The 27500-nt window shown below is 44.3% G+C and overlaps 1 protein-coding gene across 1 annotated transcript; it reads left to right on the plus strand.

Moving 5' to 3' along the window:
• Positions 1-4015: 4015 nt before the first annotated feature.
• LOC134462992 (uncharacterized) lies at positions 4016-13279 on the plus strand. Its single transcript, XM_063216253.1, has 4 exons — positions 4016-4777; positions 4894-5052; positions 5362-5457; positions 12947-13279. The coding sequence occupies exons 1-4, from the start codon at positions 4016-4018 to the stop codon at positions 13277-13279; spliced, it is 1350 nt and encodes a 449-aa protein (XP_063072323.1).
• Positions 13280-27500: the final 14221 nt, after the last annotated feature.

Below are 27500 nucleotides of genomic sequence, written 5' to 3' on the forward strand. Positions count from 1 at the left end.
AAAAGCTGAAGAATCCTGCCTGGACTGAACAGACTAAAGACAGTAAATGGGCGAAAGATTCGACCTATACCGCTCGATTGGGAGCTTGTGTTTAGAAAAATGTGTTGGCTGCAAACGAACTGCGCTGTAGCTCATATTTTTTGCTGTAGTTCAACTTCTTTTTTGATGCCTTTGACACACTCAATGGCAAAAAAACGCTTTCGCCGCTTTTGATACTTTAGCCTTTCTCCTCTATACAAAATCAATTACTTCCACCACTTTTGCCGCCTTGCAATCAGTTCCTACAGCTGAAGTTGTAACATTGAGGGGATGCTTTTATGTCCTTTATAACCACCAACACGCAAGAAATCTAGTCACAAGACAAGGGTGTGTGTTGTAAAGTCAATTTCACAAACTCAATTTGGCAAAGTATTTAGTCACCACTCTTGGCTTTGAAGAGGTGTATACTTTGGTGAGAACAGTGTGAGGAGAGTCACAACTGGGGCTGTTTGAGGATAAATCTTCAGCAGCTTCCACAGCCTTAACCACACTGTAAAAATCAAAACTTGGCATCAGTTACACTGACAAATGATTTTCAGTTGACAAAACAGAAATTATAAAGTTGCCTTTCAATACTCACAATTGACATTAATTTCAACCATTTTTCCGAGTTAATATTGTGAAATTGAATGTCTGATTTAACATAACCTTGATGTTGAAGTATCTTGATGGAACTTCAACTTTGAAGTAGAAAGCCCTGAACCGCGCATGCGCACGAGCAACATTTACAGCTACGGGGATTCTCCTGGTAAATGAAAAGGGCGGGCCAGACATTTCAAAGTGCTTGGCTTCGATTTCCATGGATTTTGCCACCTGAAGTCTACCAACACTTGATGAGGGTAAGATTAATTCTGTTCTATCAATCAAAACTTCTGTGTATAATTTCTAGTCTGACACATGTCAGGCTATATAATTTCAGTTTCAGTTAATTTCTTTTAAATGTAGCCTGGGCATCACCCATCAGGGTTGTAGCGTGTAACAGGTGATTAGCTAGCTAGCTGTGCATTCGTTCTCCGTCATCAATTGAGAGGCGCCCAATCTTTGTTTCCTACATTACATTATTTTAAGCATCAAAGGAAACCACAATGTCTTTTCAAAAAGCCTTCTATGTGTTGACTATGGGATTAATGGGAGAATTGGAGTCCTCTCGTGCTAAGTCCCCGTCCTCTCCTTATGGCTAGTAGCCTAATGTCCAACAACTTGAATGTGTAATATTTGGCTTGATTGAGGTTAAATAAAACCTGTAATTTTGGAGTAGGGCTCTAGTTGACTAATGCAATCTGCCGACATGAATGCCCTTTCGTTGCTATGATGACTTGTGATAGTGGATGGTGTTTGGTGATTGTGAAGTAACTGTGCATTAATGTGCTCTTCGAAACTTGTGTACACAAGTCTCGGAAACTCGTGTTTAAACAACGGGTTTTCCAGTGGAAAATACCACTTGGCTTGCATTCATGTGCGTTTCCCGTGTCGGCGTTTGATATTTACCACAATTCACAAAGCACGATTGACAGAGGTGAACAGAACAGAATGCGCTAAGGACAGGGCAGGGCACAGCCGACCGAGTTGGGGAATTAGAACTGTCTTTGAATACACGTGATTGCTAGATGGTGGTGCGAGACACGGCAAACTTGTGTTTTCCACTGTGTAGGACCTATATTGTGTTGGGTTGTGAAAAACGCTGTCCGTGAAAACGTGGATGATGCCTTCTCCCTGGCTGTGCTCGTCAGTCGCGTGTGTGTAGGCTACCTCTTGTAGAATGGTTATTAATACTAAGCGTTCGTAACGCAGGGGCACTGTGTAAGCACTTCCAGCGAGCCAGCTCCGTGGCGTCGAAAGTAACATTTAAAAAGGTGTTTATGGTGTAACGGCCCCAGCCCCACTATAACTAATTCCCCACGGATATGAATTGTATTCCCAGTTAAATAAATATCATGCCTGTTCTGTTTCACTCAAGAGAGGCTGCCAGACGGCTAGCCCATCTTCCATCTCCACTACTTATTTCTTAACGTGGTTAATATTGTAGGCTACAATCAGTGGCGGAACAATTGCACACAGGGCCCCAGGGCAAGACATTTATAGGGCCCCCATACGGCCTGCCAAGGTTACAGTAGGGCCCCCACCACCAATACAAGAGTGCCCAGGGCCCTGGGGCAAATGCCCTGCTCGCCCTCCCTGTAGCTCCGCCCCTGGCTACAAAGCATTGGTCCCTTTTATTTGTTGTATTTCAACCGTTGTCAGAAACGCCCTGAAGGACATTGACGCAACTTACAACGTATTTTAACCACGGCCAGAACAGCTCATTTTTAGTATTTATTTCATTGAGTTATACTTTTGTCTGCATGACTTTCAAATCACAGAACTACAATAGGCTATGCAAAGAACAATACTATATCAAAGATAATTGATTTCTCTTGCCATTTAGTTGCATTATATCATGTCAATTCAAGGTTGATGCTCATGTTTCCAGTTTCATTTAAGATGGGCTATATCAGTGGTTCTTAAACTTTTCCCATCATTCCCCCCTTCGGAGGGTCTGGATGCTTCCACCCCAACACCCCCCCCCCCCCCCCCCAAGCAACAGCAGTAGTTGTGCAGACTGATTCAAAGGAAAGGTGACTGGTGAGATTTTTTTTTTCTTTTTTAAAAGAGGGACGTCTGTTTATTTCCTATGCTATTCAAATTTATGATAATGTTGGTGAAGGCTTAAAATGTATTGCTTATTGGAGAGACAGGAAATCATTTCCTTGGGGGGGACGACACCCCAAAATCAGATGTCACACGCCCCCCCACCCGAGATGCCTCTGTTCCTGCATGATGTGAGGGACCAGGGGCGGATCTAGCCATTTTGGGGCCCTAGGCAAAATATCAACATGGGGCCCTAGTCATATTATTTAAAAATGTCGGTGTTTTGTTGCTATTTACTGTGTTTTGAGTCATGTACACCATCTTCGATTACTTTGCATATGTGGCTAAGCCTTCTTTTTTGTGGGTTTACTGGTGTGACGGTTAACTTGGGGCCCCTATGGAGGACAGATTTATTTTGGTCGGGGTCCTAGGCAATTTCTTAGGTCTGCCTACTGGAAAGTCTGCCTTTGTGAGGGACAAATTCCCAAGATTTTTAAGAGCAGTTAAATCACTTATTTTCACAACTATAAATGTACTGAAATAGATTATATTTTTCCAGCCATCCTTCATCACTTACAGCCAAGTGTATTTTCCCCTTTTCAATCAATGTGCACTGTAAGGTTCCATTTCAGAGCAAAGTACTGTTCCATGGCATCGCACAGTGACACATAAATTATGGGTCTGAGAATAAATAAGTGAAAAAGTTGATATTAAATACATAGCTAATGTTAAAAATGAAAAACATACTTGAAACATACAACTCCATCTGAGATTGATTTCAAATGTTGATTGATTCAGAAGTTGAAATTAATTATTTTATTCTTTTTTTCCCCCCTCCAGATACAACTCTCTCCGACTGTGCTGTGCTGTGCAGTGCGAACTCTGTGAAGTTGATCACTCTGCGTCAAACACTACTGTCTGAAACACGCTCAGGGTTATCAAGGGAAAATTGGACCTACCCCCATCAGGATTGTGTCTGTAACTTTAGGACATCAGGTACTTTGAAAAGTCATGATATAGCAAATTACCATGCTCAAAAAACAGTGCAATCGCTTTGGTATCATATGACTAACTCTTACATTGCCGTTCATTTTATCTCCTCAGAATGCTATTACGAGTGGGCATTTCCCCCGGCAGATTTCGGAGGGTCCAGCTTCGTAGTGTACCGGAATCTGTGGACCATCTAAAGGATATTCTCAGAGAGATGCTTGAACTGGAGGGAGAGTTTTCTTTGCAATTTGAAGATCCTGACTTTGAAAATGCCCTTACTGACTTGCAGAGCATTGATGAGTTGCCTCACGACAGATCTGTCCTAAAAGTGGTGTGGGACAACATTGCTTCACTTGCTATGGAGTCACCTGCATGCGCCCTGTCAGACACAAGCTCTGTGTCATCACTCGACACAGCAAGCACATCTAGTCACTCGGACACATTGGGTTCTCCAAACTTTTACAGAAAACTCAAAGCTGCTAAAGATTTGCCGTCACCTGGATCTGTTCAAATTCCCAAGTTCTCACTCGATGTTGAGCTTCGGCTGAAGCAAGGGAACGAGGTCTACAAGCAAACCAAAACTCCCATTGTCCCCACAAGAGAAATGAAGTCTACCATCATCACTGCCATAGTGGAGTCCATTTTTGCGTCAGATTGCTACCCAGACAAGGCAGATATGAAGTGTTACGCCGCAGCACTAGTAGCAAAACACCCATGCCTCACAGAAGATGGTCCTGGAACTGGGTATGATGGTTGGCTTGTGAGCCTTTGGTTTAAAGTTGGAAATTACCGAACCAAGTTGCGTAAGGCTGGGCATGCAGAAGTGTCTGTTAACAAAAAGAAAGCTGATTCAGAGGAAGGGATGAAGTTTCGCCTCAAAAAAGCAAGAAGAGCTGAGGTAAACTTTTTACCTCCACATGCGGAAGGGCAATCAGACGAATCTCTTGATGACCTAAGATCACAAATGATGAAGGAAACTGAAAAGAAGACATTCGATGCCAAGTTCATCAAAGAAACAATGGATGTTACTTTTTCTCTTCGGCGCCGAGAGGTTATTGAAATTCAACCCCTTGTCCAAGTCCTGAGGGACAGATGGCCTGCCCTGTTCTTCAAAGATGAGGCCAGTACCTGCTATATTAGTCTTAACGTATGCCAGTTTGTACATGATTCTTTGTGTTTGTCTTTCAAATTTGTAAATTAACTACAACACAGTACACTCTTTCACTGTTTCCACAGATATGCCGTGAATTCTTCCGCATCACACAAATTGACCTCATGACATCATTCCGATCATCACTGGCAAGATTCACTCCGGCATTGCTGAAGTACTACAGGAAGAAGAAGGAGTCTGCAGGATCTGAGCTTACAACACTGCTTGCACCTCTGGATGACCAGGTAACTTGTCTGCATGTACAAATGCTTCCAAATACTCTGAGAAGGTTCACACAATGAAGGAGAGTAGTGAGGCACTTTATTAATTTTGACGAGGTGTCCATCACTGTGCACACAATGCACGACACGGGCGGCTCAAGTCCAACTATGCTATTTTTAGGGCTTGTATTGGTTATTACCTTTCAACCCACAGGCTGATATCAGACGTATAAATATCTGGGAGTTGCATAGTATTGTTTTGGTGTCCCATCATATTTTCAACAGTGCAGTGAAAAAAGTACATATTTTTGTCATGTACACATGTAAATTCAGGTGGCAGACATTGCGGACCTTAGGGAACGCGTTGCCTTGGAGGGACTGCCTCTCGTCCTGAAAGAAGACAATGGGTGCCTTTTCCGGAAATGCTTTGTAAGTGTACTGCCCTCCTAATGGTGTTCATAACCAAAATTAGACAGCCAGCCAAACTCCCTGAATGATGACACGAGAGTTAGGATGTAGCGTCTCAAGCTCCAAGATTTATGTAGACTCTTGTTGTCAGACAAGTTGTAAAACTGAAATAATACAGAAATAAAGCGGAATGAATTTCTTATACAATCACTAGAGTATACATATTAAACCAAAATTACATTAATCGAACTAGAAATAAATGACAGGCATGTTCAATATCCTGGATACATTGTAAATTAGCATATCCTATGCTGAGCAATGATGACAAACCGAAATCTAGATATTAATCTAACAACATAAACAATTCTTTCAATATACCTCAAAACTAAAAGATATCAATGTTATTAACACATTTCTACTTACAGACGATGCTTTCTACGGCTCAAAACAAACGGATGTTGATAGATGAAAAGACAGCTTCATGATCTGCTGACATCTGCTTGAACTGACAGGAACATGTGCTTAAACTACTTCCTGTATTTCCTTTTCCCAATTTCCAACTTCCTGTTGCAATACCCAATTTGACCACATTACCAAAAAGGGGGGCGCTAAAATGCCAAAAAACTTAAAACTGCCTGGGAGGCAGAACACTCCCCGCCTGGCGTCTGTGATGCCACTAACATTTAAATCATTCAAACACTTAGTCCTCTTTGGGAAGAAGAAGGATGACGGCTGAGACTGGTCTCAGGAATGTCTTTGGTATCCCTTGCGCTGCAGTCTTCACTTCGACCTTCCGCACCTTTCCATCCTGGCTTGGGTGGGTCGCTGTCACCAGTGCCAGGGGCCACTCGTTTCTTGCAGCTTGGCTGTCTTTCAACAGCACTACGTCGCCTTGTTGCAGGTTGCGGTGTGCCCCAACCCACTTGCGACGGCTCTGTAGCGTAGGGAGGTACTCACGTCTCCATCGGGTCCAGAACGTGCTCGCGAGGGCTTGAACCTGTCTCCATTGGCTCTGGTGGAGGTCTTTGTCTGAGAAGTTCCCAGGTGGAGGAGGCACAGCACCCTTTTGTGTGAGCAGCGTTGTGGGAGTCAAGAGGAAAGGAGCATCCGGATCGGTGGACACTGGAGTAAGGGGTCTGGCGTTGATGATCGCAGACACTTCACACATGAAAGTGCATAGGACCTCATGGGAGAGATGGACGTGCTCCTGTAGCAGTATGGAGTCGAAGATTCGTCGGGATACTCCAATCATCCGCTCCCAAGAGCCTCCCATGTGCGACGAGTAGGGGGGATTGAACTCCCAAGAGCAACCTTGGTCACTCAGGTATCTCTGGATACTGGGTCCTTGTTGTTGTTTTGCCAGTCCGAGTTCCTTGCTAGCGGCGATGAAATTGGTCCCGCAATCAGACCTTAGTTGCTTTGCAGGTCCCCGGATTGCAAAGAATCGCCTCAGGGCGTTGATGCAACAAGAGGTGTCCATGGACTCGATTACCTCGATATGCACCGCTCTGGTGCTCATGCATGTAAACAATATCGCCCATCGTTTACTTTCAGCATGCCCGCCTCTGGTGCGTCTCGCAGTGACCTTCCAAGGCCCGAAAACGTCCAGCCCAACGTAACTGAAGGGTGGAGATGTGCTGAGGCGCTCGGGTGGCAGATCCGCCATGGTTTGTTCTTCCAACTTGCCTCGTAGCTTCCGACAGGTGACACACCCATGTATGATGGAGCTGACGAGCCTTTTGCATCCGATGATCCACAGGCCTGAAGACCTTACGGCACCTTCAGTGAAATGGCGCCCCTGATGTTTCACCTGCTTGTGGTGGTAGGACACTAACAGGGCAGAAACGTGGTTGCGCTTAGGTAGAACAAGGGGGTTCTTTTCAGCGTGTTCCAATGGCGCATGAGCAAGCCTGCCTCCAATTCTCATGAGGCCTTCTTCTACCTTTGGACTGAGTTTAAAGAGTGGGCTGCTGGTGGGTAGAACCTCGCCATTGGTCAGAGCAGAGAACTCTGCTGGGAAAGCTTCTCTTTGGACAGCCTGTATGATGACATTCATGGCTTGTGAACGCTCATCGGGTGTGCGGGGTTGTTCGCACCAATGCCAGCAGCCTTTACATCCCTTGGCATAGTCCTTAGACTTGCGACACCGGACTATGTGGATGAGCAAGGCAACAGCTCTCACTAGTGAGTCCCAAGTTGAAAAGCGCTTGAACCTATCTGTCGTGAGGGATTGCGCTTGGATCTGTGTGTGGAAGCTTGATACCTCAGGACGGACCTCAACGTCAAGTTCGGGACTGATGAGTTCAAAGGACTCGGACTCCTCTTGCAGGTCATTGTACGGTCTTTGGAGGAAAGCTGGTCCACTGAACCATGTCGTTTTTGCCAGGTTTGATGCAGAGACACCCCTGGATGCGTGATCAGCCGGATTGTGCTCTGTTGGTACATAGAGCCACTGCTCTGGCTTGGTCGACTGACGTATCCTCTGCACTCTGTTGTGTACATACACGTAGAAGCGCTTTACCTCGTTATGTATGTACCCTAAGACCACTTTGCTATCGCAGTAAAACTTGACTGCATCCATCTTGAGGTCGATCTCGTCAAGGATGAGCTCTGCCATTTCTACTGCTAGCACAGCGCCACAAAGTTCGAGCCGAGGGATGGTAGGCTTGCACTGAGGGGCTAACTTGGCTTTCCCTAGGACGAAGCCAACGTTGCTGTTTCCGTCTTCATCAATGGCTCGAAGGTAGGCAACTGCACCAATAGCCTTGGTGGAGGCGTCGGAGAACACACACAGTTCCAGTCGGCGTGCCTTAGTGAGGGAATCTGGTGTGTAGGTACGCGGGATGTGCAGCTCTTTCAGCTCCAGGAGTGAGTCTCTCCAGGTTACCCATTCACTTCGTTTCTCCTCCGGGAGTGGAGCGTCCCAATCCGAAGTGTCACAGGTAAGTTCCCGTAGAAGAGCTCTTCCTTGCACTGTGACCGGAGAGGCTAGACCGAGTGGATCAAAGACACTGTTGATGGTGGACAGGACACCACGCCGGGTGAACGGCTTGTCACCCACGGACACTTGGAAGGTAAAGGCATCGCTAGCTATCTCCCAGCACAACCCAAGACTTCGCTGTAAAACCGTGCTCTCTTCACTCAGGTCTAGATCCTGTATCCTTACAGCATGATCCTCTGGTGGGAAGGCCTTCATTACAGCTGGGCTGTTGGAGACAATTTTGTGAAGTCGAAGGTTTGACTCGGCGAGAGATGCTTGCGTCCTCTTGAGAAGGCTGATGGCCTCAGTGTCGCTGGGCAAGGACATGAGCCCGTCGTCCACATAGAAGTGTCTCTCTATGAACCTTTGTGTGTCTGCGCCATGCTCACGTTCACCCTCTTTGGCGGCAAGCCTCAGCCCATAGATGGCGATGGAGGGCGAAGGGCTATTGCCAAAAACATGCACCTTCATCCGGTACTCGATGATGTCTTTCGTTGGGTCGTTATCCCTGAACCACAAGAACCTCAAGAAGTTCCGGTGGTCTTCCCGGACCAGAAAGCAGTAGAACATTTTCTGGATGTCCGCCATGATTGCCACTTGCTCCTTTCGGAAGCGGATAAGGACTCCCAGCAGGCTATTGTTAAGGTCTGGGCCTGTCAACAGCACGTTGTTAAGGGAGACGCCACTTTCCTGAGCACTGGAGTCAAATACCACTCGAATTTGATCTGGCTTTCGAGGGTGATAGACTCCAAATGTCGGGAGGTACCAGCACTCTTTGTCTTGCATTAGGGGAGGTGCTGGTTCGGCATGATCGTCTTCAAACACCTTTCTCATGAAGTCGAGGAACTGCTGCTTCATCACAGGTTTCCTGTTCAGGGTCTGACAAAGTGAGTTGAGACGATTGAGGGCCTGTTTCCGATTGTTTGGGAGACGCCTTCGCGGGACCTTGAAGGGTAGTGGGGCAACCCAGTTGTTCTTGTCATCTCTGTACACCTCTGAGTCCATGATCTTTAGAAAGGCTACGTCTTCGATGGATTGAGCAACCTTATTGTCGTTTTCTGTTGTTTGGAACAGGTTCTGACCCAAGCTATGCTCTGTAACTCTTTCTGGACTGGACTTGCAGGTGTTGGCAAGACCACTTGGTTGCTCCCCGCCGTGGCACACTTTCTCTTTCAGGTCGATGAAGTTGTTGCAGGGTGACAAGAAGGAAGGGCGTCCCTTCTCCAAAACGTGGGTCTTGAAGGTGCTCACCTTAGGCTTGTGGGCGTGTCCAAGGCACACTTCTCCAACTATCGTCCAGCCTAAATCCAATCTCTGAGCAAAGGGGGAATCATGTGGACCATTTATCTGCTGGCGCACCTTATGTGCTCTTATGATGTCTCTCCCTAGCAAGAGAAGGATTTGTGCGTTTGGGTCAAGCTCAGGGATGTGCTTTGCCACGGACTTCAGGTGGGGATGAAGCAGAGCTACCTTTGGCGTCGGAATTTCTGACGTATTGGTGGGTACTTGGTCGCATTCTATCAGCGGTGGCAAAGCTAGGGTAACTCCTCCATTCACAGACTCTATCTCAAAGCCTTCTGCCTTGCGGCCTGACATTTCCATGGTGCCAGCACATGTTCTCAATGAGTAGAGAGAGGAGCTGCTCTTGACATTGAATAGGTCAAAGAATTCAGGTCTTACCAATGACCGGTTGCTCTGGTCGTCATGTACGGCATACATGTTGATGGCCTTGTTGCGCTGCCCCTTGGGAAATACACGAACCAAGCATATTTTCGAACAGGACATCGGTGGTTGCCCTTCACCGCAAATCTCAGTGCAGCGTGACGTGACTGTAGGCACAGACGTGAGTTCTCCTTCCTCTTTTTCCTCAGGCGTAGAAGTAGGAGCTGAAACTTTGGGTGTCTGAGGTGCTGGACCAGCGTGCATGGCTGAGATGTGGCGGTCGCTTTCACACTCACTGCATTTGAGGGTGACTTTACATTCTTTGGCCAGATGGGTAGTTGATGCACAGCACCTGTAGCATATCCCATTTTCACGGAGGAACAACTTCCGTTCTTCGAGTGTCTTAGCTCTGAATCCACGGCATTTCTTCAGAGGGTGTGGCTTATGATGGATTGGACAGTTCTTGCCAGGGTTCTCAGCCTGCTTCGAGGAGACGTCAGACTCAGTCTCTGCAGCAACATCGGTTTTGTGGACTGATACTGGCACTTTTCCGCTCCGATAGCCTGTTTTGTCTTTCACAGGAGGATTGCTACTGTTGGGGATAGCAAAACTTGGGTCGTTCCTGGTTTCTGCCTCATAGTAGACGAAGTCCGCGAAGAAGGAAAATGGGGGGAAGCACCCGTCGTATTCATCTTTGAATCTTGAGCCTCGTGTTATCCATTTTTCCTGTAGGGCATGCGGAAGTTTCTCTACTATAGGGCTGATGCCCCGAGAGGTATCCAGGAAGGCCAACCCAGGTAGGTATCCGTCCTCTTTCGCGGATAGAAACTCCATAAGGAGGTCTCCGAGCTCCCTTAGCTTGACATAGTCCTTGCTGGCGATCTTAGGGAATGCATCCAGTTTCTTGAAAAGCGCTTTTTCAAGTACTTCAGGCGCTGCATATAGCTTTATCAGCCTACTCCATGCGTTGTTGAGTGCTGCATCGGGATCGTTGACATGGACCTGACGAATTGTACGGACATGACAGGATGACTCCTTCCCCAGCCACTTAGTCAAGAGGTCCAATTCTTCGCTGGCTGAAAGGCCGAGACCTCTGATGGCGTTGTGAAAGGAAGACTGCCAAGCCCTGAAACTCTCAGGGCGATCGTCGAACTGGGTGAGACCCGTAGTCACTAGCTCGCGACGTGCTAAGTACTTCACAAAGTCTGTCATTCCAGGTGTCTTCTGTCCTGGTCTGTCACTGTAGTTGGTGTTGAACCGGCTCACTCGTCTTTTTACTGTACTGCCCTCCTAATGGTGTTCATAACCAAAATTAGACAGCCAGCCAAACTCCCTGAATGATGACACGAGAGTCAGGATGTAGCGTCTCAAGCTCCAAGATTTATGTAGACTCTTGTTGTCAGACAAGGTGTAAAACTGAAATAATACAGAAATAAAGCGGAATGAATTTCTTATACAATCACTAGAGTATACATATTAAACCAAAATTACATTAATCGAACTAGAAATAAATGACAGGCATGTTCAATATCCTGGATACATTGTAAATTAGCATATCCTATGCTGAGCAATGATGACAAACCGAAATCTAGATATTAATCTAACAACATAAACAATTCTTTCAATATACCTCAAAACTAAAAGATATCAATGTTATTAACACATTTCTACTTACAGACGATGCTTTCTACGGCTCAAAACAAACGGATGTTGATAGATGAAAAGACAGCTTCATGATCTGCTGACATCTGCTTGAACTGACAGGAACATGTGCTTAAACTACTTCCTGTATTTCCTTTTCCCAATTTCCAACTTCCTGTTGCAATACCCAATTTGACCACATTACCAAAAAGGGGGGCGCTAAAATGCCAAAAAACTTAAAACTGCCTGGGAGGCAGAACANTAAGTATTACTTCTCTCTCATCGGAACAAAATCATGATCTGCACACTAGCTCCACTTTGAAAAGTATTCAGGTCATACAACCTTTCGACCCAACAGGGTCTTCATCAGGCATGTGATTGTGGGTAGGAGGTGTCATTTAAATAGTTACTGCTCCGGTGTAAACAGGTCAGGTGGATAGGGTGCATCACTACCCAGAGACACAGACTCCACCCTCTAATCAAGGTTATACATGGGTCCAAAAACAATACCTAGACCTACACATATAATAGCCTGTTTATGCTGGCACCCAGATAACCACATCCTAAAATAAACTGAAAAAAATGGTAAAGAAAACCAAAAATCTTAATCCTAAGGAGTAGAAAAGATGAGTAAGTCCTCACCTTTGCAAGGGGACAGCCCAACAAGCACTTCAAAGGGAGCAGTGTTGGGACCATTTACCATGTGCTGGACATCTCAATTGTGGATGAGAATGGGGGAAAGAGGGTTTCTTTTATTCATTCCCTCCTCCACCTGCTACTGTCATGACTCCAACCGACAGCCTACTATCAAGCTCAACTCCTAACCCATGGTTGGCTTTACATTATTAACTTTTTATGAAATAAATAACCCATGAGTAATGCTTAGCTCCCTAACCATTTTTTTGCGTACAACCTAAGCCTGTGTATCATGCTATGAGTTCCCCCCTGATCTTCCTCTATCTGAATGTGACTATGCTCATACATTTCTTTCTTTCTCCATGTACCCCTAGCAGTGTGTCCGCATACCTCTAGCTATACATAGGCATACACATATTCCTCTGGTTGGGAATCACTGGTATAGGTGATCAAAAGTTCTTATGCTAGTATCCTTGCATACAAGACATATCAATTTTGCTGGCACAGTATGCCTTCATATCTATCTCTCTCTCTCTCTCTCGCTCTCTCTCTCTCTCTCTCTCTCTCGCTCTCTCTCTCTCTGATTCTCAGGACACTGATGCTGAAGAGACGTACACCAAAGGAGTGAAGATCGGCATCCTTTCCGTAGTGGAAGATGATGGTGTGGCAGCAAGAAGGTCTCTTCCCAATGTCGTCAACATCGCCGTCATCTTGGAGGAAACAGTGGTCCTAGACGACATTAACGACTTGCCCTCTGCTGTTGGCTACCTCTTTGGGCTTCTGTATGCCTGCAATATGGAATATCCGAAGGGACTGAACTACACATTTGAGGTGATCCAGAAGGTTTTTCTTGAGCTTGATGCGCAGAACTGCTCTGCCAGAGCAATGTCTCTGCGGCGCAAGATTTTCGAATTCTTAAGATAGGCTGTATGTGTTTGTGATTTGCCAGTGAGGATGTGGCGTTACGAGAGAGAGAGAGAGAGAGAGAGAGAGAGAGAGAGAGAGAGAGAGAGAGAGAGAGAGAGAGAGAGAGAGAGATTTCTGTTTAAGACTTTTTTGTGCCTGTGTTTTAAAAGGTGTGTATTTCTGTTTCACCTTATGACACTGCCATATTTACATAATTTAGGTAGGTGATGAGCAGAGACTCCACCCTCATAATGTGTTACTGTTAATGTGAGTGAACTGTAGCAAGCTGTAACGAGACCATCAGCAGGCAGACATTCAGTTGTAGGCTTTACCCAAAAATTCTGTGCTTTACAATGGCACATGTTGTGTGTGGCATGGCCATATTGAAACTAAGTTTAATTAGTAGCCCCGTTGGGCTCTAGAAAAATGTGTGTAGCTTTTTTTTTCTTTTGGATTTTAAGCACTTAAGTGTTTTTTTGTGTGCCAGTGCAGGTGCCTTAACTACTTTAATATTTTCAGGTCTTATTTTTTGTGTGCCAGTGCAGGTGCCTTAACTACTTTTATATTTTGAGGTCTTATTTTTTGTGTCATAATACAACATCAGCACATGAGCCATAGGGCTGCAACCAGTCCTTATTTTGTTTTTCTTTGATTGAGGCAATATGTGTGGTGTAATGTTGAATTACACATAGCCTGCTTTTCAATGGCAAAGCTTCAATAAATATGTGTTGCATTGATATGTTGGTATAGACTTGTTTTTATTTGTTCGATACGGTTAAGTAAGTAAGTTGGGCCAACTCAAAATTTAAAAGTCAACCAATTTCACGGACTTTCTCAAGTAATTGTCCAGAACTTCATATTAAAAGTGAATTGGTTTCACAGACTTAGTCAAGTAATTGTCCAGAACTTACTATTAAAAGTAATCCGATTTCACTGACTTCCTTAAGTTACTATGCAGAACTTCAGATAACAAGTAAAATCTGTTTACTTGGAAAATTAAGTTCTGCACAGTAACTTGAGAAAGTCAGTGAAATCGGTTAACTTTTAATATTAAGTTCTGCACAAAAACTTGAGAAAGTCAGTGAAATCGGTTGACTTTTAATATGAAGTTCTGCACAACAAATTGAGAAAGTCCGTGAAATTGGTTGACTTTTAAATTTTGAGTTGGCCCAACTTTTTTTTTTATCAGTGCATCTCTCAGACAACGTAACATGAATTAACCATGCCATGATGAAGTGCTGCTCAAAAAACAGAAAAGAAGACAAAAAAAGAAAAGAATAAACAAAAAGCAAAGCAAGCTGTACTGAAAATTCTGCGAGACTTAGAGAGTACTCTAGGACAGTGGTTCCCAACCTTTTTCTTAAGGGACCCATGTTTTTACTATTGTAAGCTTTGGTGACCCAACCACGCGAGCGCCCGCATGAGACGGAGTCACAAGATGCCCTCTGTTTCCTGCGAAAACTAATTTTAGTTATTTTATTCCTCAATTCGTCTTTGGTCAAATATATAATAAATGTTTAATGTAGCACTTACAATGTGCTGCTTCTATACATTTATTAGTTAAATGCTTTGTCATTTATTCAACATGGGCTATATATATTTCAAATGAAAACCCTTAAAATCAAGAGGACTCCGCAACCCCCTGTGGATCTTTGGCGACCCATAAGTTGGGTCCCGACCCATAGGTTGGGAACCACTGCTCTAGGACATACCTGTCAACTTTGAGCTCCCAAAATCTGGGAAAATTCCCATATTTTAAGCCAAAATCCGGGAAATTTTCAAAAGGCCAAATTTTGACAGTCAACGGGATGACAGAGACAGATCGGACGGTGCGTTCTACTCTGCTTTTCACAACAGCGCGCATGCAAAGACAGATCCTGTCTAAAATCCCTCAGCACACGTTTTACAGCGTGGAGAAACAATGCAATGAAAACAAAACAATGAAATGAGCGCAATGAGTTTTTTCTTGTTGTTTTGTCACACAAGTTGTCTGTTCGTGCAAAACTTCGTGCTGGTACAGGTTGTGATTAGGTTAATCGCATGATTCGCTGTTCCAAGGACATGAACTGACTGTTTCTGAGGAAAAGAGTGGGCGCACAAGCGCTACGGAGCTCGAGGTTGACAGCTCGTATTTTCAAGGAACTTCAATTCTTGGTATCTGGCATACCGTCTTCTGGCAGGTAGCTTGATAAGCAAGACCCTCTGTCTCTCTCTTCAAGAGGTCGTGTGGCTCGTCGGACAGGGCCGTGGGTAGCCTATAAATAGCCTACTGGACCGACGGTGTTTTTTGATAATGTGAAAAATTCAAATCGGGAAGAAAAATTAGGGAGTTTCCTGGGAAATTAGGGATGGTTGACAGGTATGCTCTAGGACCAAATACACTGTGGAACATGAAGAGAAGAGACCGGAGCAGCTCAGATGGGAATATTTCTTTTTAATTCAAGTGCATAACATGTTAGGGACTAACGTTTCGATGGAAAGCCATCTTTATCAGAGTCCTCTCATGGAGATGGCTTGCCACGTTGTGCACTTGAATTAAAAAGAAAAGCATCCCATGGAATATAGACTGTATCAGTGGTGTGCAGAGAATTGAGCTGTTTGCACAGGCTGAAGCAGGCTGACGGATGGTGGTGAGAGAGAGAGAGCGAGAGAGAGAGAGAGAGAGAGAGAGAGAGAGTATGGCTTTGGCAGGCACTGCAGTACACTACGTAAGTCAGATTTGTGTTGAGGGAGATTTGAGCGGATACTGAGCTCCCATGGGGGATTATAATAGAATCCTCATTAAACGCGGCCCCTTAAGAACTACATTAAAGCTGCCCGCGCTCAACAAACCCAATGACAAGTCCTCAAAAAGCTGCTTCCCCAAAAAGGCGTCCCTTTACGGCCTTGCTTCTCCTTCTCCCACTCCCTCTCTCTTTCTGTGTCTTTCTCACACTATATTTCAATCCCTTTGTTACTTTCCATTTTCTTCTCTCTTCCCGTCACTCTCTCTGTCTCTAACTATCTATTTATCTTTCCATCCCCCGCTCTCCTAATGTTTCTCTCTCCCCACTTTCCCTCTCCCTCTCTCTCCAAGCTCTCCCAGAGGGCTTGCTTGCTTAAATCTCGCCCCATATTTGCAGATATTTAAAACTCATAACAGAGCAATCTGTCAGTCTGTGCTGGCTTACTGAGTGAGTGAGAGAGAGAGAGAGAGAGAGAGAGAGAGAGAGAGAGAGAGAGAGAGAGAGAGAGAGAGAGAGAGAGAGAGAGAGAGAGAGAGAGAGAGAGAGAGAGAGAGAGAGAGAGAGGGAGGATCTGATGCTTGGCTCCCTCTCTGCTCAGCCTGTTGTTCCCATTCTCCGCTCTCAGGGAACATTGCAGACAGCTAAGAGGAATGACATCTTTTTTTCCCATTATTTTTTCTCGTTTTTCAAGTTTCCGAATTCTGGAAGAAGGACCTCTCTCTTCAATATGGATGGATATGAGAGGACCAATCTGTAGTACTGAAAGGACAAGCAATAACACCACACTACCAACTGCAACTGCGTGACAAATTAATCTCAGATCTGTTGATCTGGCAGCTAAGCGCAGCTAAGCAAGAGGCATGTACTCACTCATTCCTGATTGGATAAAGTGTATCAAAACAGATTTTGTTATGACATCTGACAGAGTCCTTAACTAACCACCGACCCCGAGTCAACTGTATGTCGTCTTGTCGCGTCTCATCTTGTCTCGTCTGTACGGCTAACAGCTGCTTAAACTGCGTCAAGATGGCAAATAATCAGCACATCCTGCAGTGCCGCTGACAGCTTTGGCCAGGCAGGGGACAGCGTCATCTAGAAGCTTCCTCCCACTCAATGCATACAATGGAATGGAATGGGGCATCCGAAAGAAAAAAAGTGAAAGCCCAATTGGGAAACTCCCATTGTCATTGTGACACAGAACTTCACAGAACACAACGAAATTGCATTTATCAGGGTACCTCAGTCACGGAGAAGGATGGGGGATAGCACTGGTTAATTACTGACCCCACCAACCTGGCGGGTTGGGAGTCAAACCGGCAACCTTTGGGTTGACGCCCTAACTGCTTACCCATGACAAAGTCATCTGAAAGCATCCTCCCACTCAATGCATACAATGGAATGGAATGGAATGGGGGCCCAATTCTGGGAATCCCCTCTCCCTGGGCCCAGGGCAACCAGCCCCTTTGCCCCCTCCCCTGTCAGCTTCCCTGGCCACAACCTCCAAGTCATTTGCAACGTGTCGTTTTGCCTGTATGGATAACAGCAGCTAAACGAAACTGTGGCATGATGATAGGGCATAATCAGCACATCCTGGCCTCATTGATGGACTATATAACACAGTCGACACAGTAGTCCTTATCATCAGTTAAACCAATCCCCCCAACTACGAATAAATAAGATGCTGTTAATCGAACGTGACATAAGACATTGGTCCAAAAAGACAAATGTTCTGAGGAATGAGGAATGACTCTACAGGGCTCCTTATCTCTATTGCACATACTGTATGCAGTGTCTTATTTCATACAGACATTTTCTACATGCTGATCAGGTCACGTTTACCAAGAAAAAGAAAAAAAGAGAGGCAAGGAAAGAAGCCAGGCAGGCGGGATGGCGGGCAGGCAGGCAAGCAGGCAGAGAGGCAGGCAGGCAGGCAGGCAGGCAGGCAGGCAGGCAGGCAGGGCAGGCAGGCAGGCAGGCAGGCAGGCAGGCAGGCAGGCAAGCAGGCAGGCAGGCAGGCAGGGAGGCAGGCAGGCAGGCAGGCAGGCAGGCAGGCAGGCAGGCAGGCAGGCAGGCAGGCAAGGCAGGCAGGCAGGCAGGCAGGCAGGCAGGCAGGCAGGCAGGCAGGCAGGGAGGGAGGCAGGCAGGCAGCGAGGGTTATCTCCTCTCCTCTGTTTCATTCTCACCTGCATCCCCTGTGTCACTGCTATTTATACTCACGGGCTAAAGAAATGAGAACGAGATAGAGGATACAGTGTGTGTGTGATTGCGTTTGTGTGTGCGTGTGATTTTGGTGTGTGTGTGTGTGTGTGTGTGTGTGTGTGTGTGTGTGTGTGTGTGTGTGTGTGTGTGTGTGTCTGTGTGTGTGTGTGTGTGTGTGTGTGTGAGTGTGTGTGTGTGTTTGTGCGTGCGTGCGAGCACACGCGTGTGTGTCTACGTGCAGCACATACAAAGAAACAGCAGAAAAGGACCTTAAACCATGCCGTTATTCCCACCAGGAAAGCCAGTTCAGTTGTCAAGTCAAGCCAAGTCGGTTGTCCCAGGCCCAGGGAGAGGGTGGGGTCTTCATCACATTGTATGCATTTGGGAGTGGGGGGCCCTTTCACATAACTTTGACCAGGGCCTGGTGAAAGCTGTCAATGGCCCTGATGCCCCACCAACATCACCATCACTGCTGGATTTGAGTCAGGTCCCTGCTTGGCTTCTCTAGGGGAAGACAAGACGAGACTCCTGCAATTGCCTTCCATCAGTGGGGATCAGTTGGTAGAGCCACCTCTAAGTCCTGCCTAATGCTCCACAACGCTACACAATAGGGAAGATGACAGGGGGTGTAATGGTAGCCAGGCCATGCCCTCCTAGTGATGCCACACCTTCGGCGTTGCTTCTAGTCAAGCCAAGAGCAATACAAATATTGTTTCTGAGCTCCCGAAAAATGTGGAACTCCTCCCACTTTGTCGGGAAGCATACAGCTATTAGCAAACCAAGGGAGGCGGGTTGCCCATGGCATTTGGGAAATGATAATTATTATGCTCTTGGTCAGACCAAGTCTCGAAGAGATTTGAAAGTCGATAATAATCAGGCTAGTGGAAAGGGGGCAGTGTTCCCGGGCCCCGGGGAGACCAGGGGTGGCCCAGAAATGGGTCCTCATTACTATTGTATGCGTTGGGTGTGGGTGACTTTGTCCAAGGCCCATCAAAAGCCGTCAGTGGCCCTGGCAGGTCACACATCAGGCAGGTGGCAACTGGGGCGTCTCTCTCTGGTCTCGTCTGCTGGACAAAGTCAAACGAAGAGCAGAAAGAGGGCACATGTGATGGCACAACGCTGCCTCTCTGGAGTGTATCTATCTGGCTGTCTGTGGCCGCAGAGAAGGTATAACCTCCACAATTGAACCTCATTTTCTGGTCAGGCCCATGGAGAGAGAGAGAGCAAGAGAGATAGATGATGACAGGGAGAGTGAGAGAAAGAACAGAAGGGCAGAAAGAGAGGAACACCGAGAGAAATAAAGACTGAGGGAGAGATGATAGAGACAGGGAGTGAAGAAGAGAGAGAGAGAGAGAGAGAGAGAGAGAGAGAGAGAGAGAGAGAGAGAGAGAGATTGAGAGAGAGACAGAGAGAGAGAGAGCAACTAACTGTCTGGGCTGAAATATAGCTGAGTTTATTTATGGCTATGGCTGTCTTTGTGGCAGGCACTGTATCAGGTGTTGAGGTCATCCCAGTGTGTGTGTGTGTGTGTGTGTGTGTGTGTGTGTGTGTGTGTGTGTGTGTGTGTGTGTGTGTGTGTGTGTGTGTCTGTGTGTGTGTGTGTGTGTGTGTGCGCGCGCGCGCATGCGTGTGCGTGTGCGCGTGGGTGTGTGTGCATGTGTGTGCGTGCATGTGTGTGTGTGCGTGTGTGTGTGTGAGCGTGTGTGTGTGTGTGTGTATGAGCGTACATGACAGGTAGGCAGAAAAAGCGAGGGAATGCATACACTCACTATATTCGTCTCCAGTCCATTGTCCTCTAAAGTAATGGCCGCTATGACTGCTCCATTCATACACAGTGTACTTTAGCGCTTCTGTACGCTTTACTCCTCTAACGTTTCCATAGTGTCTTCCACACACATATTTACACTCATTCTTTCCCCAGAGGTTGTGGTAGACCCAGTCTCAAACGTATATCTTCCAATGAGGGAGGCAGACATGCTACCCAAGGAAGTGCTGTTTCACACTAACTCCACAAGGGACAAGCGATAAAATGTTCCAGGAATTCTACTGGGACTCTTTATGTTGTTACCATTGTTACCAGTCCATCACTATTACCTGTCCTGTCTGCACTTTATGTATGTTTGTATATGTCTTGTCCTAGCATGGTATAGGGAGAAAACGTAATTTAATTTTTCCTTGTATGTCTTGTGCATATGATGAAAGTGACAATAAAAGCTGAGTTGACTTGACTTGACTATGACGAATATGTACTACAGTAGCATGTTGCCAAAATGTTGAGTGTGAATTAACTCTTAATTCTTAAATGTTGCAGCTAGGAAAATTGCCAGCATGGAAAATCCATCACAAACAGTCCACCAGTAATTTCCTGAACCCTTTCATAGGTTTGATCCAAAGTCACACCAGAAAATAATAATACAGAAATATTGTTGATGGCACCCAAGGGGAAAAAAACAACCTAGTTTTAGATTTTTAAGAACCTCAAATTGGGGGGAAAGGAAAAGTAATCCCTCAACACTTGCCAGTTGTGACAGATATTGATGGACAGATGCCATACAGTAGATGATTGATGAACAAGATGGGGTGAAGCTTGGGGTGTAGGTGACACATTTATGAGTTTGTACCCCGATGACCAGAGGCCTATGGTACCAGAAGGACATGATTGAGGCACTGTCATCATTTTTTCTTCAGAGCGATAAAGAAATAATCAACGATCAAAGGACTAGAGCATACTACGTAATAAGACTGCAGAACCACATACAGTACCAAGAACACTGCATCAAAGTCTGTTTTAGAAACATTTTTTTTCCAATCAAGGATATTTACATAATAACATTTTTAAACGATTCAGCCTAAATGGAATTCTTAGCTTCAAAGTAGTATTGATGTGAGAGTGATGTGAGAGTGATTGTCTGTTAAATGAATCATTATGTAATCGAGGGAGACAAAATAGTCAAAATTTCAACATCAGTCTGTGAAGTATCCGCACCCTCTGCACGGATCAAAGATTTCACATTGAATTCTACAAATAGCCAAATCTGTTCCTTTTATTCCTAACATTCTGTCCATAGCTTTCACCAGCTGTCATGGCTTGTCAGGTAATGCACAATGTGCAAAAGACTAGATGCAAATTCTATGACATGCCATAATCATCTTCTCACTGAATATAAGCATTGCTATTCTGAAACGTTGTGCTACTTCAAAGCCACACAACACGCTTTTGAACAATCTGGCACAAGAGAGAAGTATATAGTTTACCCTTCACTTTTGTATGTGACACCCCCCCAAGCCATGTATATATACCACACCCTTTACACCTGTTCTGTGTTGCACTTTGATGAAGGACGGTTAGTCCGAAACGTCGTGCCATTAAATATTTGGGAGCATTTAACAGTGTTGCGGACCTTTATTTTCTTTACAAGAGAGAAGTACACAGAGAGTTTTGGTATCCTCTTCAAATTGCTGTGGTTTAGCTATTGACAGGACACTTGACAGGAAGACAGGAACAGCTGTTATTCCTACTCTCCGCCAAAAACAATTGATAAGACTTTACTTTACGGATCGCTAATAAGGTGGTAATTTCGTGTTAATTTCATAGTTATTTCATACAGTTTCCAGTGCATTGTGTGTGTGTGTGTGTGTGTGTGTGTGTGTGTGTGTGTGTGTGTGTGTGTGTGTGTGTGTGTGTGTGTGTGTGTGTGTGTGTGTATGTGTGTGTGTGTGTGTGTGTGTGTGTGTGTGTGTGTGTGTGTGTGTGTGTGTGTGCGCACGTGTCAACAAAGTGTCACCGTGCTGCGAGTCATTAGGGTGTCACCACAATGCACTGGAAACTGTATGGTTATTTTGCTGTTGTTACTAAAAACAAACAGTTATTACCCTGAAATAACTATGAAATAACTATGAAATTAACATGAAATTACCACCTTATAAGCGATCCGTAAAGTAAAGTGTTACCAAACAATTTGTGACGTGAGCATATATTGTTTCATAAATACAGAAAAGTAAACATCCTTATTGTCATTTAACAAAGTATAGTAATATAGCCCTACACATGAACACTTCAGATGTAACCCTCTAAAAAATACAAAAAAGGAAAAAAACAAAAAAAACATAATTGAACAGCATTTTCCCCCAAGTACAGTATCTCAATCAAAAAGCCTAGTCAAGCCCAAACAACTGTAGGGCCTACTGATTTTCAAGTTAAGAACCCTTATACCCATCACTGCATATACATTGCATTGCATTACATTGCAAATTATGTTCTCAAAATATTTGAATGTAAAGCATTCACGCATAGATGACACAAATAGGTCGTCTAAATTTGTGCTTACAAAACTCTTCACGTTATTGCATACTGCATAGTTTCTCTTTACTATCTAAGTTATGTTTTGCCTTATTCCGATTAACAATTTAAGCTTACTCTCAAATCGTCTTTGACATAGGCTTCTCTCTCTCTCTCTCTCTCTCTCTCTCTCTCTCTCTCTCTCCCTCTCTCTCACACACACACACACACACACACACACACACACACACACACACACACACACACACACACACACACACACACACACACACACACACACACACACACACACACACACACACACACACACACACACACATATATGCAGCTGTTAAATAATAGCTGAAGCTCTGACAATTAGGTTAGGCTGCAAACTTGGGGCCTATTTTGAGCGTTCCTGCCTGAATAATGACGATGATGACGCCAGTGAAGAGAAGAAAAGTGGAAAAGAGAAATCGAGTCTACCGTACCACGCCTGCCTGCTGCAAAAGACAGAGATCAAAGAGGGAAATGAGTGCTTTTGTTGTACGCATGAGGACGTGAAAGGGGTCTTTGAGAGGATGCTTTTGGGTGAAAATGGAGCCTCTGTGAAGCACAAAGCCACTTATATCAGCATCACGAGTACTACACGAGGTTGCCTATAAAGCTTTTCTGATTTACTGGGCTGAGCTAGCTTTTACCTTATGCCACTTGATGTAATCATGTATATACGACTACAAATGTTGTGCTGTGCTGCATTTTAAGATGCGCTTCATGGTTGCAGTCATACAGTACAGACATTGACAGTAAATAGAATGGACGCCAAATCAACGCTATTTGCCATTCAACGCTTTGAAGCCAGATTTGGGAACATTCCAACTTACATTCCACCTTAGCAACGCCAAACGCAGGTGCTGATTGGACAACAACAAGACTTCTAACGGTCAATCAAACCATGTTCTGATGCTCATTGGTCAATTTAACTTTTAATATCTCTCTAAAACAAAACATCACCACAAAAAATCACCACCCTGGTAAGTTGGAGAGCAAGGGGACCTACTAGTTGAGCGAAAAATTATCCCCCTGGAGTGGCATTTAAGGGAGATACAGGGTTTTATGTCTCTCATAGGAATGAATGGGATTTGGCCATTTTTTGGTCTTTTTGGGTCCAACCTTGGCTCCAACTTGGCTTCAACAATGAAATAGAATTTTGGCCTCCATTCTATTTACTCTCAATGAGTACAGACCATAGAGGGCTGCTTGTGCAGGGCTGCTTTATACATTTTTCTCTGAACTTATTTATTTCTGATATGGTATTATTTTTACAAAATTAGGGGCATTTTTCAATAGGACGGTATGAGAGGCAACAGGAAGTGAGTGGGAGAGAGAGATGCGGGGAGGATCGGCAAATGACCCTGGAGTCTGTTTCTCGATTCTTGTCGTTGCTAACCGTCTTAAGTCGGTCTTGAGTTGGTCGTAAGTTGCTCTTGAGTTGGTCTTAAGTTGGTCTTCAGTTGGTCTTTAGACGCAAGACCAACTTAAGAACAACTTAAGAACAACTTAAGACCAACTCAAGACCTTGGTTACAACGTTGGTCTTAAGAACGAACAAAATGGCTAAAGTCGTTAGCAAAGGCACTGTCGAGAAACAACCCCCTGGCCGGAATCAAACCCAGGTCGCCAGCGTAGTAACCCAGTGCCCTACCATTAGGCCACAGCAGCAGGGCCATTTCTGGTATTATGGTATTTGATCAACCTAACTAACACCCTTACTCATATGTAGGGTCAACATGATTGAAGCCTAATGTTGCTTTGAATGGATGTTGCTTTGAATATTCATCTCTCAAGTCAGCCTTTGGAAATGTGGCAGTGGGGTTGTGGTGAGGGCTTGAATGTAAGAAGTTGTTCCACTCACACACTAAAGCCTTTACCTCAACTTTTTCTTCAGGATGATAAGTCCCGTCAAGACATTCACAGATTTAGTTTTCATACACCCGCTAGAATTGTTTCAGTAACCCCCTAGATACTCATGGCCCAGTTTCACAACCAAAGCTGTAGATCTAATTTAAGAACTACAGAGCACAACCAATAGAACTACAAATTCAAGAACCCTGAAGACTACAAATGAATAGTAGAACTACGATTGAAGAACTACTTGTTCATGACAAGCTGATCTTAACAAGAACTACCAATATAATGGCTCATTCTTTTGCAATCGGCACTCAGCAAAATACTGACGTCTGCCTCGAAATAGAACAGCTGTAGTCCAAGTTTGTTTCACATTTGTGTGATGAGACTTTTGTATTGCTCCCAACTGTTGCAAATTCACAATGTTGCAAATACTTACAATGGATGTGGGGAGAACTAACTTGGATTTGCCAACTACCAATTGTCAATATCATGGGGCATAAGAACTATTATAGAGCCCAATAGCAGTATACCAATATAGGGAACACACTTGAAAAGAACTATACAACATGCCGTCTGAAATAACCAAATCATTGTGCACAGTTACTTCCCTGGTTTTCTTAGCAACCATTTTATACATAACAAATGAAATACATGGCACATATTAATGAGTAGGCCTATTCCAAATAGCCTATTCAGCTTCCCTTTGTAGACAAATAAAACCCTTAAAATCATTGGATGCGTTATGGTTAAATGTTATGGTATTTAAATTGACTGTAATGGGGGAAAACAAACAAACAAACAAACACATTGGCGAGGCATCTGCTGAGTGGAGCTTCAAAGCATATTACGGAAATAACTGTAGAAAGGTCTGATAATATATGCACATTGAATAATATTAGCCTACGTGAATAATATGCATATGCATATGAGCATATTATGTGCATACTGTAAGTGGTTCTGCATTAGCAAATCTGTTTTCCTGTCTTGACTATAATGTGTTTTTAAAAGTTCATACATTTATCACCAATTGTTCCTAATGAAATACTATTGAGTCACACTAATCAGAGTGGTCATTTATAATTAATTAAATCATTCTTTCTTTCTTTCTTTCTTTCTTTCTTTCTTTCTTTCTTTCTTTCTTTCTTTCTTTCTTTCTTTCTTTCTTTCTTTCATTCATTTATAATTAAAGCTTCAGTCTTCGGCTGAAATAAATGCCTTATTTTTACATTTTCACAAAAAGGGTCAGTTGAGGAAAACTTCACTTTGAAAAATAAGGATAAAACCCCTTCCATCTGACCCAGTTCTAGATGTAGCGTACCGTACCATACGTAAGCTTTAACAGCATGTGTGAATACTGCATATATTTAACGCTTGTTCTTATCCTGCTAATCTCCCTACAGTATGATTGGGGTTCAGATAACACACACTGTGTGCTCTACAGAAGCTGGATGGGAGTCGAGATGAGAGGCAATTGTAAGGCATCTCTGTGGGCTACGATAAACATGTTTTTCTTGCCTTTGTTACCTGCAAGAAAGACGCCCTTGAGTGTGCGGCTGTTCCCTTTTCACGTGTATTGTGTTTGTGAGGCGGAAGATGAGGAGATGAGATGCAGATTGGCCAGATAATAAGGATAAAGCTGCTTTCTGCTGTTCTCTCTCTCTCTCTCTCTCTCTCTCTCTCTCTCTCTCTCTCTCTCTCTCTCTCTCTCTCTCTCTCTCTCTCTCTCTCACACACACACACACACATACAAACACAAACATTAACACAAACAAGCACACACACACACACACACACACACACACACACTCACACTCTCACACACACACACACACACACACACACACACACACACACACACACACACACACACACACACACACACACACACACACACACACACACACACACACACACACACACACACACACACACACACACACACACACACACACACAGCCTCCTCTGTTCCCTCTTGTGTCATGGTTTATTAATGAGCTCCACAGACTATGGAAATTGCAGTCGAAAACATTAAAATAAAGCAGCTTTCCCACCAACTGCATTCAAACAAGTCAGACTGAGAGCTATCCATTTGAATTTGAGTTTTACAGTAAGCAACTGGATTTATACTTATTAAAATCATCCATGGAGCCTCATTGCAATGAACACTAATTGTAGGCCTACATAAAAAAATGAATAAAAAAAAAACAAAGAAAGACTCCAGTTGCTTACGACGGTATATGGATAACATTACCTGGATGGATAAGAATCTTCACAATTTCTTAGGGTTGGTCCATTTTCATTGGTGCGACATAATCTATCGAACTTAGGTGCAGTATATCCACCTTATAATCGACGTTTACAAGGGCGGTCCCATTACTATTTGGGTACAAGTTGGTTGTGCTAAATTGTTCAGGAAGGCTATGGACAGCCTAACAGGGACTATAAGACCGGAAATGCTGTCAGGGCACAAAAAAAGAGTAGGGTATTGATGTGCAGGCACATTTGAACAACCATACATAATGGAAAGAGTGTGTGTGATATCTAAGCACATGCACGCACAATTTTAGCCCATTTAAAAAATATATATATTGAGTTTGGCCTGCAACTTGGCCCACCTTCAGTCAATTTCAGTTTGACACCCTTGATCTAGGGTTTGGGTCCATTCTATTCTGGACCAAGAAAGTATCCCAAATGCCTTATTGGGATGACAGATAATGATAGATAATGTCAGCCAGACCAGTTTTGGTGTGCCATTGCTAAAGCACAATTTTCCTGCCAATACCTTAAAAAATAAAACTAATGGTGCAAAAACACCACACAACCCACCCAATAATAATTATTATTATTATAACTCAAATAAAATGGCAAAAGTGTAAGCATTTTTGCAATCTCTTACTTATGTAGCAAATGTTTCACTTTGCCTGCTTTGTGGTTTAAGACTATCTTTTAGCAGAATGCCAGTGAGCCTATTATGATTCAAACGTATTGACATTTTTACAGGTTTCTACAAGGGTATATATTATAGTGATCAAAGGCACAAGCCTGTACACAAACCCCGACACACAAATGCACACGTACACACAAACACACAAACACACACACACACACACACACACACAGACACA

This window comes from Engraulis encrasicolus, chromosome 14 (genome assembly GCF_034702125.1).
Source record: "Engraulis encrasicolus isolate BLACKSEA-1 chromosome 14, IST_EnEncr_1.0, whole genome shotgun sequence".
Taxonomy (NCBI): Eukaryota; Metazoa; Chordata; class Actinopteri; order Clupeiformes; family Engraulidae; genus Engraulis; species Engraulis encrasicolus.